The sequence below is a fragment of the Gopherus evgoodei genome, chromosome 12, assembly GCF_007399415.2.
Source record: "Gopherus evgoodei ecotype Sinaloan lineage chromosome 12, rGopEvg1_v1.p, whole genome shotgun sequence".
Taxonomy (NCBI): domain Eukaryota; kingdom Metazoa; phylum Chordata; order Testudines; family Testudinidae; genus Gopherus; species Gopherus evgoodei.
Genome location: NC_044333.1, coordinates 5,002,549 through 5,020,539, shown reverse-complemented (window position 1 = coordinate 5,020,539; position 17,991 = coordinate 5,002,549). Strand labels below are relative to the sequence as shown.

At 45.8% G+C, this 17,991-nt stretch overlaps 1 protein-coding gene across 3 annotated transcripts in view; it reads right to left on the bottom strand.

Moving 5' to 3' along the window:
* Positions 1–17,991, bottom strand: part of EDC4 (enhancer of mRNA decapping 4) — a 62,957-nt gene that overhangs the window by 34,439 nt on the left and 10,527 nt on the right. For all 3 annotated transcript variants that reach the window (XM_030581678.1, XM_030581679.1, XM_030581680.1), the window contains 5 exons: positions 16,812–16,959; positions 10,988–11,092; positions 2,628–2,737; positions 1,915–1,998; positions 1,244–1,339 (listed from right to left, as the gene is read on the bottom strand). In XM_030581678.1, the coding sequence (XP_030437538.1) occupies positions 1,244–1,339; positions 1,915–1,998; positions 2,628–2,737; positions 10,988–11,092; positions 16,812–16,959 (543 nt within the window). The remainder of the gene's footprint in view (positions 1–1,243; positions 1,340–1,914; positions 1,999–2,627; positions 2,738–10,987; positions 11,093–16,811; positions 16,960–17,991) is intronic.

Here is a 17,991-nt window from a genome sequence, read left to right as displayed (position 1 = left end):
TCTCCGTTTGCTGAAACTTTGAACCTAAGGCTAGAGGGGGTTCCTCTGGGCTCTATGAGTCTGATTACCCTGTAAAATTATTTTCCATCCTGATTTTACAGAGATAATTTATATCTTTCTTTCTTTAATTAAAGCCTTCTTTTTAAGAACCTAATTGATTTTTCCTTGTTTTAAGATCCACAGGAGTTGGATCTGCACTCACCAGGAATTGGTGGGGGGAAAGAAGGGGGAATGGTTAATTTCTCCTTGTTTTAAGATCCAGGGGTTTGGATCGGTGTTCACCAGGAACTTGGTGGAGAAGTCTCTCAAGGCTACTGGGAGGGAGATGGTCTGGGAGGAAGGTAGACAGAGTTTCCCAAATAACTCTTAAAGGATTTGGGTGGTGGCAGTAAAACCAGATCTAAGCTGGTAATTAAGCTTAGAGGTTCTCATGCAGGTCCCCACATCTGTACCCTAGCATTCAACACAAACAAAAGCCTTCCCTCCACCAGGATTTGAAAGTATCTTGTCCCTTATTGGTCCTTTGGGTCAGGTGTCAGCCAGGTTACCTGAGCTTCTTAACCCTTTACAGGTAAAAGGATTTTGGTGTCTCTGGCCAGGAGGGATTTTATAATATTGTACACAGGAGGGCTGTTTCCTTCCCTTTAAAGTTATGACAAAAGCTTTGTGGGGGGATGGAGCACACAGGATTGGGCAGCTGTTCTCAGTGCTGACTGGCTCCCCAGAGCAGTCCTGTGCTGCCCCAGTAACACAAAACACTAAGCAGACAAAGCGACAGGGGAAGAGATGCTGGAACTCTTGCCACACCGGACAAAGTGAGCAGTCATTATTTACACAGACAATGCGCTGGCTACAGAATGCTTTCCTGCGACCCTGGGTTCGTTTGTACACTACAGACCTGAGCAAAGCTGACCGAGTAAAGCTGTTCAGGGTCAAACCCCGCAAGCCCGGCTATCAGCCGTAGACACCTAGATCCATTTGGCACAGAGCTCACCACAGTACTGACATTAGCAGAGGCTGTCACGTTCCTTTCAGTAACTATGCTAATTTGACACAGGAGGAGGCTCCAGGTGGGACTAGAATAGACTCCACTGTAAATCACTGACAGCCTCTTCCCCTGCAGAGTAATTATACTGCCAGGATCCTAATAGGTCCCTGAGTTCTGCTTGGACCTGTGGAATCTGCAGACTAAGTCCCGTCTCTCACAGACTTAGCTTGCAGGTCTAGGTGCATCACCACTCACCGGATAGTTTGCAGACAAGTCCAAGAAACGGTGCACCACATCTTCAGCTCTCGGTTCTGATCCGCACCAGTGATGAGAAACCTCCAGAAAGGAACCCTGAAGGTACACCAGAGAAGTCTTGGGAAGGAATGCTGTAAGAAGGCAGAGCCCCTCCCTGCAAGCACCTCCTGCAGGAACACTGCTCAGAGGCTGTCTGTGGCTGAACTTGGCCAGTAATGTCCCACACTCCCAGGGCTATTTCTGTACCATGGGCAGGCTAGAACCTTGCACACTTTCTGAGGCCCTGTTCTCCAGGGAGTCAGTAAGACCCCACCCAAATGTCAGAAAGGGTCAGAAGCAGGAACTACAACAGAAGCTTGAGACATTGTAAGCCAGGCTAGGCTGACCAACAGCACTAGCCTAAACGTATCATTCTACCTAGAAGCACTTTCGTTGGTGAGTTCTCCACACCCAAGAACCGACTCTAGGAATAGGACAATTTTGCACTGGCTCACTGAGCCCCAACTACTCCCAGGTTGGAGAGTAACTCATTCCATACAGGACACGGTCTGCTTGCTGCTACAATAGCTGAGTACTGTGTGTGTAAATGCAATTACAAGGATCCTGTCTTAAACCCATGGAGCTGAGGGTTTGCTACACCCTATGGCTCAAAGTCCAGGACCAAGACTTACTCTGGGTCTTGTTTTTTGTGATTATCACAGAAGAGCAGGCAGGAGAGCGGCCTGCCGTCATGGGGCCTCCACTCATGCAGGCACCTAGGAAAGAACCAGAGAGAAGAGGGTACAAGTACACCAAAACTAGCAGAAACAGAAGGGCTCTGAACAATTCACAGGCTTCATTACTCAGTCACCGGTTTGAACTGAGCCCGAGTTAGCAGTGATCAAGTTTGCTGGCCTGCGTGAAACAAGTCCAGTTGGCACTGAACAAGGGACTTTGCCACAAAAAATATACCACAATGATGGGCATCTGCATGGAGCATCCAGAACCAGAATGGATAATGGAGATTGAGCTCCGCCTCTCGGATTCCTGTGGCGGCAGTTCAGTAGAAGGACGTTTGCTCTGCCACTGCCCAGGACGTTCCTGTTCTATGGAAAGGACGTCTGTCTCCAGGGAGAGCAAGTGAATCTTTCACCAGCAGTAAACTGATTCTCTCCCCTCCCCCATTTTTAGAAGCGCTGAGCACATCCTACAACACTCAGCAATTCTAAAATGCTCTGCAATGCTAGGGCGCTGTATAGACATTAATCCTACAGGTCCTCCTCATGGTCTGAGAAGGAATCAGACAAGGAATCCCCAAGAGCTGAACTTCTCCATCTCAGTCAGGGGAAGTTCCAGTTGTCCTCTGTTCCACGACCCATCCCTTCTTTTCTGCTTCTTAAGTTACCTTGGCTCATCTTGCCCCTCTATGTAGATCTGCCAGAATTTGACATAGCCATCGTGGCTTGCTGTGGCCAAGACGGTCCCATCTGGAGAGAGCGCTCCCTCGCTCAGGCACTAAAGAGGGAAGAGGAAAGCAAACCAGTCATTCCATGTCTCCTCAGAAAACCAGAATTTAATCACAGAGAAAGTGTGATAGGGCAGGGTGCTAAAGAGAAGCCCATGAGTGAAAGTAACCAGGGGTTTATGCCCCCACCAAAGAATCAACATGTTTCCACCCCAGGTATTAATCCCATTTTCCAGACAGCGAATTAAATATGCTGGGGTTGTGCTGGTAGGCAACTGAGGCCCCCATCTGATGTCACTCCTTTCTTAAGAAATTCATATTAAGAGCACATTTAATTTTATTTCCAAATCTTTGTGATCTCTACTTCTACAATCATTAACTTATACACGACAGCATCGACTTTGCATTTCCTGCTTCTGCCAAGAGTTAAGTGGAGAGAAATATACAAGTTTTTGGAACTAAACAGCCAAAATATTAAATTGTCCCAACCCAAGCCTGTAATTCTGATCTAACCTAAAGCTTTACACCAAAGAGTGCACTCGCCACTTAGCCTGATGGAAACTGCCAACGAAAACATGATAAGCAGCTTCCCTATAACGAACACACCCAGTCAGAGGAAATGTTCAAACACTCATTACAAAAGCTTCCCTATGTTACTGACACTGAAAATACATCACTTACCTGTAACTGGAGGTTTGTTGAGATGTGTAGCCCCTATCTGTATTCCACACATGGGTATGCATGTGCACCATATGCCTAAGTCCAGAGATTTTTAGTAAGCATTGTCCGTTGGTCTGCACGTGTGCAGTTCTCCTCATGCTCTGAACCAAGGATATAAAGGGCAGTGCGGACCAGTGCCTCTCCAGTTCCTTCTCCCACCGCAAATCCAGTTATGATCTGCAGCAGAGGGACAGAAGGCAGGTAGTGGAATACATACAGTGACCACACAGCTTGAAGAACCTCCAGTTACAAGTAACCAACCTTCATTTCTTCTTGGAATGATGGTCCCTATGTGTATTCCACATGTGGGAGATTAGCAAGGGCAGTGATATAGGAGGTGGGTGTGAGGAGGCAGAAGTGATGGCTGACTGTAACACTGCTGTCCCCACAGCTATATCTGTAAAAGACGACTGGACCAAAGCATAATGGCCTGTGAAGATGAGCAAGCAGCTCCGGGTAGCCACACTACACATCTTCAGTCGAGGTATGACTTGCAGCGCTGCAGCAGAGATTGCTTGTGCTCAGGTGGCATAGACCCTCACCCCCTCTGGGGGACAAGGAATGTGAGCTAGTTGGTAGCAAAGGATAATGTAGCCAGAGATCCATTTAGAAAGTCTGCACAGATACAGCTTGAACCCTTGATCTCTCTGTTATGGTAACAAAAAGTCTAGGTGTCTAAGTGCTTTTGTTCTTTAAAGATAAAGGACCAGTGCTCTTCAGATGTTCAGAGACTGAAGTGTCCTCTCCTCCTCAGAAGCATATGGTTTCAGAAAAAATATGGACAAGTGGATTATTTGACTCATGTGAAACTCCTTGTTCTGTCATCAGGTACCACTGAGAACAGCCTAGATCCATCCTCTTTGGAATCCCCTTTCAGGTAGTTGAAAGCAGCTATCAAATCCCCCCTCACTCTTCTCTTCTGCAGACTAAACAATCCTGGTTCCCTCAACCTCTCCTCATAAGTCATGTGCTCCAGACCCCTAATCATTTTTGTTGCCCTCCGCTGGACTCTTTCCAATTTTTCCACATCCTTCTTGTAGTGTGGGGCCCAAAACTGGACACAGTACTCCAGGTGAGGCCTCACCAATGTCGAATAGAGGGGAATGATCACGTCCCTCGATCTGCTGGCAATGCCTCTACTTATACAGCCCAAAATGCCATTAGCCTTCTTGGCAAAAAGGGCACACCGCTGACTCATATCCAGCTTCTCGTCCACTGGAACCCCTAGGTCCTTTTCTACAGAACTGCTTCCTAGCCATTCAGTCCCTAGTCTGCATCAGTGAATGGGATTCTTCCGTCCTAAGAATAGCAGTTAGAAGAGGAATTGGTTGATAAACTGGACTTCCTTGTACAATCTGCCTGTCAGAAACCAGTTGGGAATGGGAAGATGGTAAACCAGTTTCTCCTCATCTAAGCTGCAAACACAGATTCCTTGTCTGATTCCTTCTTTTGTAAAGACTCTGGGTGTCGTAGCTAGCCCGAATGGAAGGACTCTGACTTGATAATGATTTTGACAAAGGAAGAACTTGAGGACCCTTCTGAGGGATGGGTGAGTATCTATGTGAAATTATACATCTTCCATGTCAAGCGCCATGAACCTGGTGCCGTCTTCCAGAGAGGGGATTACTGATGCTAATGTGACCATGTGGAATTTTAGATTTTTCGACAATTATAGTTAGTTGTCATAGAGGTTAGGAGTCTATTTCAGCAGTGGGTGGATGAGGTTCTGTGGCCTGCAATGTGCAGGAGGTCAGACTAGAATATCACGATGGTCCCTTCTGGTCTTGTCTATGAGTCAAGAACTGGTCTCCATCCCCCATTCTTTTTGGGGACTAAATAGTATGGGGAGTAACATCTTCTCCCTTCAAGTTGAGATGGAACTCCTTCTACAGCTCCCTGGTGGAGAAGGGAGTCCACTTCTTGACACAGAATTTCCTTGTGACATTGGTCCCTGAAAATGGATCACAAAGGGGCTGACAAACTCAATCAGATGCCCGGTAGCGAATAATTTCTAGCACACATTTGTCTGTTGTTAAAGCCCTCCAGCATGGCAAATCAGATAAGGAAGCCTCCAAAAAAAATGGAGGGATAGGATGATGTGACATCAGTAAAAGGATGTGGATCTCAACAGTCCCATCAAAATTAAATTCTTGGCTGTGGGTTAGAGTGAGCTGTGTTAGTAGACATTGCAGGAGCAGTGTACCTGGACCTTTGAACCCTCTACTGTTTGGTTGATGATTCCCGGGAGCACTGTTAGTAAAATTGTTGAAGTGTCTTGTTCTGTGATGCCGCTTCTTCAGAGCAAGTACAGATGTCCAGAGAAGAAAACATTGTCGTCAAGTCCTTCAGAGAGTGGAAGGAATCATCCATCTTATCACTGAACAGGTTAACTGTATCCATGGGCAGATCTCAAATGGTACTCTGTACCTTCCTAGGGAAACCTGAGCATTGTAACCAGGAATCTTTCCTAGGGACAATGGCTGTAACCATCTCTCTGGATGCTGTGTCCACAGCATCTACTGCAGCCTGTAGAGTGTTTTGGCCACTAATTTTCCTTCATCAAGCAAGGACTGGAACTGAGCTCTGTCTTCCTGAGGGAGCATTTCCTTAAAATCCAACAATGTCACATAATTATTGAAGTTGTATTTAGCTAGAAGGAGCTGATCATTTGAAATTCTAAAAACGGAGAAAGGCAGAGAAGACCATTCTCCCTAGCAGGTCGAGCTGTACGGCAGCTTGTCCAAGGGTGCAGTTTTGGGGTGTTGCAGCCTGGATCTTTCGGTGACTGCCTGTGCCACCAGAGAATCTGAGAATAGAAACTCTGCCTCCACTTAGATGGGACAAAGTAGAGCTTCTCAACCCTCTTTGGGGTGGGAGCACAGGAAACAGAAGTGTGCTACACCGTTCCAGCTGCATACATGACTGGGAGGGCTGCTTGACAGGGACCTGCGGATTGCAAGGTGTCCAGCAATCTATGTAGGGGCTCCTCAACTTCTTCAAGCTGCATTTGGAGTTCAGACACCACCCTTCATAGGAGCTCCTAGTATTGCCTGTAGGTGTCAGATGGAGATGGGATAACTGCCTCATATGGGGAAGTTGAAATTGCTCCCAGAACAGTTGGACTAGTCGGATCTGGTTCAACTTTGTCTTCCGCATACTCCGATGGGGCCAGTTGGTGCTGGCCAAGAAATGGCAAGTAAGGCTCATGTACTGATCCCCGCTGCTTCGAGTAGAGATCCTATGGGAACCAATAATGCCAGCGTGAAGGATCAGTCAGCTGAGGAGGATCCCATGGCACTGGGTATCATCTGTCTCTTGCAAAGTCATCTGATCGACGAACAGAATCCTTGACTCTTAGGCTTCTGTTCATCCCTGTTTCCGTATGGCAGGGTAGGGGCTCTTCTGGAACCTCCAACTCATCAGATGAAAAAGCTAAGCTACTGGCAAAACTGACAATGCCAATGGCTGGGTACTCAGGCTCGTGGGTGGGAAAGGAGAACGGTTCTATGTCCTCAGAATGGCTTCTTCCATGGGTGTAACTGTGCGTCTGAATAAAGAGGAGCTGAAAGGAAATGGGAGTGAGGACATGGGAGAGCAAAAAATTCCTCTGGGGAAAAGTAGGTCTTAGACTGCCCCAGTGTACAGGATGAGTCAATTGGTGGAGCCATCGGATCCTGTGCTTCTCTGGTCACAGTGGAAGTTTGATCCCTCTGGGGCTATGATGATATTGGCACAGTCTGATCTGGATGTTGAAGGGACCAGCGGTGGATGTCGATCTTCAGTTTGCACATTGGACCCAGAACTGATGGATGTGTGCTCCTTCTCGCAACTTTCTCCTTCTGAGATTTCACTCAGGACTAAATCTTTAGGACCCGTGCATGAGGACTCCCCTGACTCTGTGGAGTCGAGGAGGGATCTCATTTCTTCAGGCCAGCTCTAGAAGCAGAGGGCTTGTCTCTATGCTTGTGAGAGTGCCCCTTACCGTCATGAGAATCCAGCTCCTTAGGCTTGGAAGTCTTGTCCTCAACTCCTGAGCTTGTGCTTTCAAGGGCAATGCCTGCTGATTGAGGCTGATGTGGGTGGGTGACTCCCCAGCTGAGATATAAGTGGGGTCTCATGGCCTTCTCCAGATGTTTACTAAGTCTTCACTCTTGACCCTCATGGAATGAGCAGCACTTGCTACACTTAGCTGAGATGTGAGCCTAGCCTAGTCAGTAAAGGCAGCGCTGGTGTTCCTTGCTCATTGAAAAGGAGCAGGGGCAGGACATGCAATTCTTAAACCACGGTACTCTGGGCATAATTCTAGTCTCCTGGGGAGCATTTGCCTGAAGTGGGGGGAAAACCAGCTACGGACGTACACTCATACTTAAGACTAAAATAATACTAAAACTATTTACAATATTCACAGACTGAAGCAGTCAAAATAAGCAGCTGTGGATGCAGAAGGTTCTGACTCAGGCGATGCGGTGGTCAGAAGGAACTGGAGAGGCACCGGTCCGCACCACCCCTTACGCCCTTGGTTCAGAGCACAAGGAGAACTGCGCATGTGCAGACACGCTTTCTAAAGATCTCAGGCATGTGGTGCGCATGTGTACCCATGTGTGGAATACACACAAAGACCATCCCTCGAAGAAGAAATTGTACAATTCTCATTTATTTCCCCCTTGTGATGCAGTTTTATTTACTTTTCACCTTTCACTCACTATGGAGAGTGAAACCAAACTCATTCATTTTTACTCCTTGCCAGGATCTAATGCATCCAAGGTTCACACAATCACCTGTTTGACACTTGAAATGTTTTTACTGATATTTAGGCCCAGTCTATACACTGGTTTTGTTCCAGTACAAATATTGGACAGAGGTGTGATTTTGTACAAATGTAGTTCTACTGCTACAACCTCTAGTGTAGACACAATTATAATAGCATAAAGGTGTCTTTACTTCTGGGAAAGCTTATTCCTGAGTATAACTTCACCCACACTAGCAGTTGTACCAGCAGAACTACTCCCGTATCGCTAAAGCTGTACCTGGTGCTTAGACAAGCCTTTAGAAATATCACGAATAGGACCTGTAAATCTTAAATTACACTCATTGTCTACAGGTGGGTTTTTCAAAAGCACCTAAGTGACTTCCAATGGGAATGGTTCCCAAGTCATTCTGGTACCTTTGAAAATCTTATATATGCACATTTACGAATGATGCATCTTATACACATTGACAGCATCCCCTTACAGTGTAATTAGTTCTCTGCATTCCTATAATTTCAGAAAATGATTGCAGTTTAATGAGAACTAAGCCCTATGTGATACAGAAGTCAGAGATGAAAGAGATCCTTCAATCCCATTCAGCTCCTTGTAATGGTAGGACGAGGGTCCCCAAAGACCACACACAATGAAGTCTGCTAAACTGAGTTCATAACTTTTCCTACACGTACATTCTTATCCTTCCTGTTGTCATAGTTCCCCCATTCTGTCTGAGAAGGTGAAGGGTAGGTGTGAGAGCATCAGAAGAGAGGCTGCTGTTGAAAAGGCAAAAGCCAAAGAGCCTGAATGCTTTTTTTACACCCCCAGGGCAGCTCAGCTTTGAGGGTCTACCTGATAGGTCGTACACTTCTAATGTAATCACGGAGATCCACACAAAAGGACTGAATATCATGCTCCACAAGAGCCATTGGGTTGGGTAAGTAATTTGGCCTTTGATTATCGCCAACAGCCAAAACATTTATAGGCCAACACAGCATTTCTCTAGAGGTGGCTTTTGGCTGGTTTGGCTGCAACAAAAATTAGGGTTGCTTTGAGATGCAGGCTCACCTGCCACTCTCTGATGTTTGCAGAACTGCCCACTAAGCCCGTAAGCAGAAACTGCAGGACAATCTGATTCTCCTGAAAATGGCTGAGCCACTAAACACTGTTGTGTTTCAAGGAACAATGGCATCCCCACCATATTGCTTAGTGACTCCTACCCTCGAGGTGCAAATGAGCTTATCCTGCATGACAGACTGTAGAAGTGACAGCCCGGCCTCTCCATTATGAGGGACACAGCAGGTGTCTGTCTCCTGGAAGTGCCTGCTCTTACCAGCTCCGCAGTCAATGCATACGAGGACCCATGGGCATAAGGAGCTAAGGACATGATCACAGCCCTGCTTGCCTTTGATTTCAACAAGTGATATGAACACAAGTATTTATGCTGCAATGTTCAGGAATGCCAGAAAGATGACTCGGCAGCTTGGAAATGGCAGGGACGTTCATTCAACATTAAGCCACTGACAGCAGCTCAGGGCGGTGTTAGGATATAGATATTTAGGCCTGTTCGCAAAGGCCTATTTTTTAAGAATTTAGGTGTATTTTTATTACTTAGCTAGTTAAGAGGTATAGAAGAAAGAATTAAAAGTTACTGTTTGTTTTTGTAATGGCCTTCTGTTACTGTAACAGTATGAGGTCTGGTTCCTCGGCTAAGCAGCAAAGGCAGCCATAAGCTGGGAAGTATATGGTCAAATCCTTACATATTAAACTAGTTACATTGAAATAAGGTGCTACTGGGTTGTTAGGAATACAATATTGTCCTGATATTTCTATCACCTCCAGAGAAAGGGAAGAGCCTAGAAGATGTAAAAGGAAACTTAGTTTGATAGCAGCCTGTCTGGCAAGAACTCACTTATCAATAGACACAGCTGGAAACCCCTTATGTCTGCATAGATGTAGTTGTGAAATCCTCACTTGTGTATTGTTTTGTACGTTTATTTGCATGGTCTGTGTCTGGTTCTGTGATTGATTGTGTCTGCTGTATAATTAATTTTGTTGGGTGTAAACCAATTAAGGTGGTGGGATATAATTGGTTAAATAAGCATGTTACAATATGTTAGGATTGGTTAGTTAAATTTCAGTAAAATGATTGGTTAAGGAATAGCTAAGCAAAACTCAGGTTTTATGATACAGTCTGCAGTCAATCAGGGAGGGGGAAATGGGAACAGGGACTGGGGATGGGGGAACTGGGGTCATGTTTTGCTAAAGGGGGAAATGGGAACAGGGGATGGGAAGAGAAACAGGGACACAGGCAAGGCTCTGTAGTATCAAAGCTGGGAAGGGGGACACTAAGGAAGGAAACTGAAATCATGCTTGCTGGAAGTTCACCCCAATAAACATCTAATTGTTTGAGCCTTTGGACTTGGGGTATTGTTGCTCTCTGTTCATGCGAGAAGGAGCAGGGAAGTAGGAGGGTGAAAAAATAAGCCCCCTAACATCTTGGTACTGGTGACTCGGATGCATCGCATTGAATAGGTGAGTGGCAGCCTGTAAGTCCCCCTCACCAACAGTCCGCACAGCTGGCCTTTGCAGACAGGCCTGAATATCTAAATCCTAACAGGCGGCACCATCTTTACTTAAGGTGGGTAACAGTCCAACTCTTTAGAACAGAAAGTCGAGGGAGCTAAGGGTTCAAGATATGCCACAGACACCAAAAATGACATGCCGAGTGCCCCAGCGATCGGCTTTGGTGTGTCAGTGACTCACCTGTCCCCACACTGCTTTTCTGAAAAGATCATCCACCAGAGGGCTCTAGATAACAGGCAGCAGTGCTCTTACCGTGCTGTGGCCTTTCACCACAATGAAGCCCTCTTTGATGTTAGTCACCTCCACCGGCCAGGAACTGTTGTTGGCTCGGATAATATCCAGATCCCAAACCTCTGCCTGGAGAACAAGGAGAAATGAATACATGTGCATGCCTGCAGGCCAGTGCCTGAGACCTCCTCGGCTCCTAACACAGTCACAGCTGCCATGAACCCTCTCGTCCAGCTGCCACCTCTGGCCAGTGCAGCACTGGGCCACATGCAATATATTCCATTGGAGCTACACAAACACAAAACAGCTTTAGGGCACAGCAATGATGCATCCGGCCTCATGCAGCTGCCTCAGAGGCCTAGGGGCAACAAAAGTCTTGTCATGTAGGGGAATCCAAGTTTGGACCAATATCCCTGCGCTGTGCTGTGCATAATGCCTGAGGAGCGTCAGTCAGAAGAACCTATCAGCCTAGTGCAGGTGCTCTGAAGAGCGTGCAGGGTAAGAGGACAATCCTCAGCACAGGTATCCCTTATATAGGTTAGATGGTGCCCTCTGTCCTCACATCTGTGGTGAGTAAGACAACATCAGACTCAAGCACCCAGTTTTCTGAGTGCCCTGCGTCCATGGGTAGATTGCTCCTCCTCAGCACTGTGCATTGGGGCAGATTTGGATGCAGTGAAGCCCCAGTAGCCAGGCATTCAGTTCCTTTTTGGATTTCTCATTACTGCAGTGACTGAAGAACCTGGAGAACAGCTAAACTACGTGCATAACCGACTTCAGCGCTTAAGGAGGGTTCTTTTAGTTAACTACCACGCTAAGTGGGAAAAGCGGAGACCAAAGCACAGGGATCAGAGAAAGACTGGCCTAGTCCATCCCATCCAGCCCACCAGGATTATTCCCTACTGTACATTTTATAGTTAGCACTAGGAGTGTCCCAAGTGGTGGATTCCCACTCCTTTCCTTTGTAGCCTGATCACTTCCTGCTAGTGAAATGTTTCTCCAGATACAAAACCTTTATTTTCCCCTTAACTTAATCCTGTTGTTATTATACTCCACGGGTCACTCATTCTCCTTCCTTGGCATTCCCACCCCTCAACTATTACATTGCCTTCGCTGCTAAGCTCTATGGATTTAACTGTTTTAAAGGGACAGCATCACGATGCCTCTGCACATACAGGCCAAAGCCACATTCACTTTTTCGTTGCCCTACCACATTGCAAATCCGTGTTTTGCTTGCTGCCCTCTGCCATCTTGAGGGCCCTTTGGTGTTGCTGCTTTCCAGAGGGATTCCTCCCAAGAGGAGGTTTGTTTATTTTTCCCTTGCTGTATTAGCTGCATTCCCCCACCCGCTTGTGTCTCACATTAATTTCTGCCTATGTTTCTAGTCTCGCTAGCCCTAGATTAGTTTTCTGCCATACTTCTGGTTCACAGCTTCTTCCCATTCTGTGTCATCTGCGCATTTCACTGATGTGTGGGTTACTCCCTCTATTATATCAATGCTGAGCATAGTCCCTACCTAGCAGCAGACTGGAGATGAGACTCCTATCCAAGGAATCCACTCTAAGGGCTTCTCTATATGAACATTTAGTTTGCAGTAAGCGGGGGTGCGACTGTAACATGCACTAGTCTGACATAGACTAACAGGCCATGTGGACCCTGCTGACGTACACAAACAGTTGGTGAATGCGCGTCGATCTAGTCCTGTTTCAAAGAGACCTAGATCAAAGCACAATAGCAAACTGTTAATATACATCAGTGGGGTACACATGGACAGTCTGCACCAGACTAGTGCAGGGTAGATTCATCCCCCAGCTTGCCTTTAATGCCTGCTTTGGTAAGTATCCCTCAGAGCTGAATCTTATTTTTGACACAGCATTCCATTTGCCTCTCTTGAAAGTGAGACTACGAAGCTGCAGCTGACAGCAGGCTCACGTGAAGCAGCACATGGCATTCAGCAGCAATCTAGAAAAGATGATGCAACGCTGGTGAACATTATTCTTAGAGTCCCACTGGAGTTACTAAGCAAGCATCTCCATTCAGACCTTTCCCATTGGCATCTAGGTACCATGGTGATGGGAGCATGAGAAATGCCCAGGACAGATCTGGGATAGTGGCACTTTGCACAGTAAACGTGTACTTCATCCAAACCTCAGTAACAATCGTCTACTGAACTCCTCCCATGTGCTCTGTTCACCAGTTTTGATGGTAATACCTGCTTAAACTGTTCGCAAACTGCGGGCCATGGAGAGCTTTCTGGTCACATGGTCCGAACTCTCTCCGTTTCCATTCACTAAACTACACTATGTATTTCCTAATATTTGTTTCCCATGTAAGCAATTGCTGTAGTTGCCACAGTTGCTGTAGTTCCATCCCCAGCAGGAGGGAGAAGTGGCTGGATGACCCTGTGATGGACTGAAGGGAGTCATACAAAACTGACTCTCTTAAATTGTGATCCACTATGAAGTTTGAACCCCCTGTACCAGACGGTTCAGTCAAGCCTTATTCAAACAAACACGTGGACAAGGGGGATCCAATGGATATAGTGTACTTGGACTTTCAGAAAGCTTTCGACAAGATTCCTCAACTAAAGGCTCTTAAGCAAAGTGAGCTGCAATGGGATAAGAGGGAAGGTCCCCTCATGGATCAGTAACTGGTTAAAAGGCAGAAAAAGGGGAGAAATAAATGGTCAGTTTTCACAATGGAGAAAGGTAAATAGTGGGGTCCCCCAGGGATCTGTAATGTGACCAGTCCTGTTCAACATATTCATAAATGAGCTGGAAAAAGGGGTAAACAGTGAGGTGGCAAAGTTCACAGATGATACAAAATTACTCAAGACAGTTAAGTCCAAAGCTGATTGCGAAGAGTTACAAAGGGAGCTTACAAAACTGGGCAACAAAATGGCAGATGAAATTCAGTGTTGATAAATGCAAACATAATCCCAACTATACGTACAAAATGATGGGATCTATATCATCTGTTACAACTCAAGAAAGATCTTGGCATCATTGTGAATAGTTATCTGAAAACATCCACTCAATGTGCAGCAGCAGCTAAAAAAGCTAACGGAATGTTAGGAACCATTAGGAAAGGGATAGATAATACAGAAATTATTATAATGCCACTATATAAATCCATGGTACATCCCACTCCACGCTGAATGCTGCGTGCAGTTCTGGTTGCCCCATCTCAGAAAAGACAGATTAGAATTGGAAAAGGAACAGAGATGAACAACAAAAATGATTGGGGTAGGGAACAGCTTCCATATGAGGAGAGATTTAAAAAACCGTGATTGTTCATCTTGGAAAAGAGATGACGAAGAGGGGATATGATCAGTCATGATCCTATAGACCTGAGTGTGGAGAAAGTGAATAAGGAAGTGTCATTTACTCCTTCACATAACACAAGAACTAGGGGTCACGCAATGAAATTAACAGGCAGCAGGTTTAAAAACAAACAAAAGGAAGTACTTCTTCATATAACACAGTCAACCTGTGGAACTCACTGCCAGCGGATGTTGTGAAGGCCAAAAGTATAACTGGGTTAAAAAAAAAAACCCAGATTAAGTTAAAGTAGGATAGGTCCATCAATGGCTATTAGCCAAGATGTCCAGGGACACAACCCCATGCTCCAGATGTCCCTAAGCCTCTGGCTGCCAGATGCTGGGATTGGATGACAGGTGATGGATCACTCAATAATTGCCCTGCTCTGTTCATTCCCTCTGAAGCATCAGGCATCAGCCACTGTTGGAAGACAGGGTTAGATGGATCTCTAGTCTGACCTAATATGGCTGCTCTTATGTTCCCTGGAGCAGATAAGCATTCATATGGAAGAAGGAAAGTCTCCAAGGGAGTCCTGTCTCCTTCCATGTCATTGGCAGAGACTGTGCAGCACACAGCATTCTAGTGCTGTCCAGGAAATATGTTTGAGCATTTGCTTTTCCTTTTATAAAAAACCCTCAATCAAGTTCCATTTAAAAAACTCCATTAAAAAAACACAAAGGCTGCAAAGTGAACAATATATAGTTAAGAAATGTCCAAATTGAGGTTGCTCAAGCAAACTTACTTCTGCCCCCTTATGCATATGCACTACAAGACAGATCATGTACTGTTCCAATGAGGCCCCCACCTGGTTCAGGGCACAGAAGAGGCAGTGCTCCGCACAATGACTCCATGTTTAGTTTCACACTTCACACCATTCAAGCACCTCCCTGAATGAGAGTCCGATGAACCTCGTCACTGCAGTGCTTGAGGGCCTCTCAACAAGCACATAGTGAATTTATTCTCAATGCTCCTGTGAAGCAGGAAAGTGTCATCCCTATTTACAGATGAGAAACTGAGGCCCAGAGGCCAAGATTTTCAGAAGTGACCTGCTGTGATTAGGGGAGCCTCAAGTTTTGGGTGTCTAACTTGACACACTTTAAAAGGGCCTGATTTTCAAACGGCTGGTGTGCAGGACTTTCTGAAAATCAAGTCCTTCTGAGGTGTCTTAAAGCACTTAAGAATGCAGGCACCCCAAAAGACTGGATACTTTTGAAACTCTTGTCCGGAGAGATTAAGCATCTGGCCCAGATCTGAGGTGTGAACTGAAGCCATATCTTCTGAGACTCATTGCAGGGCCTCATCCACAAGATCATCCTTCCTCATTCACCACACGCTGCTCACTTTCTGTTGTGCACAAGGGGTGCTGAGGGCTCCAGTCTCCTTCACTGTCTCATCTGGGGACTCAGCAGGCAGAGAAATGTAGATCACGTAATTTACTGTGCCATGCTAACCCACAGTCAGAGGGGAAAGTTAGTCTGGGCATTTCCTGACTTTTGAACACTTTGCTTTGCAGTTTCAAGGCTCTTTGAATGTGGTCTTGGGCTCACTTATTCAGCTTTCTAAACTAAATGGTTTGGTATTCGGTCTCCCTCTTGTGGAAATCTTTCATGCATCTAATCTGAGTTCCCCTCTCTGTATCTGATATAAGAAGTGTTGAGAATTGAACATTTCCTATCGAAGGAGAGGCTTTACCCCTAATCTGAAGAGTGGCATAATATTTTCTGTACTACTCTCTAGCCTTTTCTAGACACAGCTTAAACCCATTTGCTTTTTGACTGTGACTGCATGCCGAGCAAAGGTTTTCACAGAACTGTCCACAGCAATACTCTCAGAGGCCACAGTTAATTTAGAAACCAGCATGATCCTAAACAGGAGCAGTCCGGTTTGTCTACCATGTCATACTCACTTAGGTTCAGCCACGAACCTGGAACACAAGGACCTCACATGAGTCAGGCATGTCCGACTAAAGTCACTTCTGCCCCCTCTGACTCTGCTCCTGGGGGAAGGGGCCATGGGCTTCCATGCCTGCACACCTCAGAGAACACTTTAGGTGCTCAATATAATTGCGGTTTCCAACATTTTTATTATTATGAACAGTACCATATGCACTATGAAGGCTGTGTCAGCAAGAGCATCTGCTTACTGCAATCAAAGTGACAGGAAAGGCAGAATTCAGCAGAAGGCCCCTTTTATTTTACAAAGGCACCACAGTCTGAGTTCTGTTTTATGTTCACAACAGTGAATGTTTAACAACACTGGCTAGAAATCAGGAAGAGGCATACGGTGTTACCAATATACCTTACCACACACCTGCAGCACCCTCATTGCTAATCCAGCCTCAGGCCTTTGCTGAACACATGGTTCATTAACATGGGAGGGTTCTGCTATTCAGCGTAGTCCATAACCATTACATTCCCATCATGTGACCATACCCATATTTCAATCCAGGTACCCAGAGGAGGATTACAGTCTCTCTTGGGATTACAATAGGGGATAACGTTTCAAGTAAGACCCACAGGCCTCCTTACCCTGTCCTCGTGCAGCAACGCCAATGTCTGGCTGCCCTCTTCACCGCTCTCCTCATTCTCATCTGGGATGAAGGGGCACCATATGATTCTCCGGAAGCTGTTCAGCGGGGTGCCCTCAGGTCGTTTTATGTTCACCAAGATCTCCTCTCTAATCACCACGTTAAGGAAAACACACAGTTCTGGCTGTTACTAGAGTTCAGATATAATCCTCTTAGGATGGATCCTTGTGATGTCTAAAACAATTAGTGCTTTTTAGTTCTGAATTACTATCCACAGAAACCAGTTACAAGGACCTTGCTGAGAGAGGCAGGTCACCTTACCTCCACTGGCACGAAAGTGACATTCACAAGTGACACTTACATCCTTGTAAATTTCACTTATTGTCTGCATATAAGAATGAACAGACACAGCAGAGAAACTGAATAGGGTCACATTTGCATGTTATCAGAAAAATTCTAAGCTTTTTTGTTTTGTAGGGCTGGAATCTGAGTTGACTCTGGTTTTAATATTTCAGCCAGCACTGTGGTATTACTTGAAAAAACAATGGAAAGAGATGCATGAAGGCCACCCCAATCACACAGAGTGACCCAATTCATATACCCACACACAGAACTTTAAATAATCACAATATGCCACGGGTCACCCTCACTCCTCATTTTGAAGTAGTTATATACATCAATGATAAGGCTGGAAAATTGTGACCTGATGTTTAAAGTAACATGTTTCCCAGGAACACTGGAGAAGTAACTCTGTCAGGAAAGGAAGAGGTTCACAACACTAAAATCCAGTGACTCACTTCAAGCAGACCAAAAAAAGCAGTAAAGATGGGCTTTGGGGTAACTGCATCCCAGCCCTCTTTCCCAGAGCCATGGAAGCAGAAAAATATAGATAGAGCCAGACAGATGTAGAGCAGTGTACTTGTAAAGTGATCCAGGTGGCAACACAGAACAATAGGCCTGGGCAAGCCAGGAGTCCATGGGGCTCCTGGGTGAAACCCCTCCTTGCCAGTTACTCCTGTCTGAACACACAGCTCAAACTCTTGTCTAGTCTCTCATCATCTTGTATCTTGATTATTGCAGCATCCTTTCCTCTGGCCTTGACAAATGCAACCCTGCCCTGCTCAGACCCATTCAGAATGCTGCCATAAACATATCACCCGTCTCTTTGCATCTCACCACTG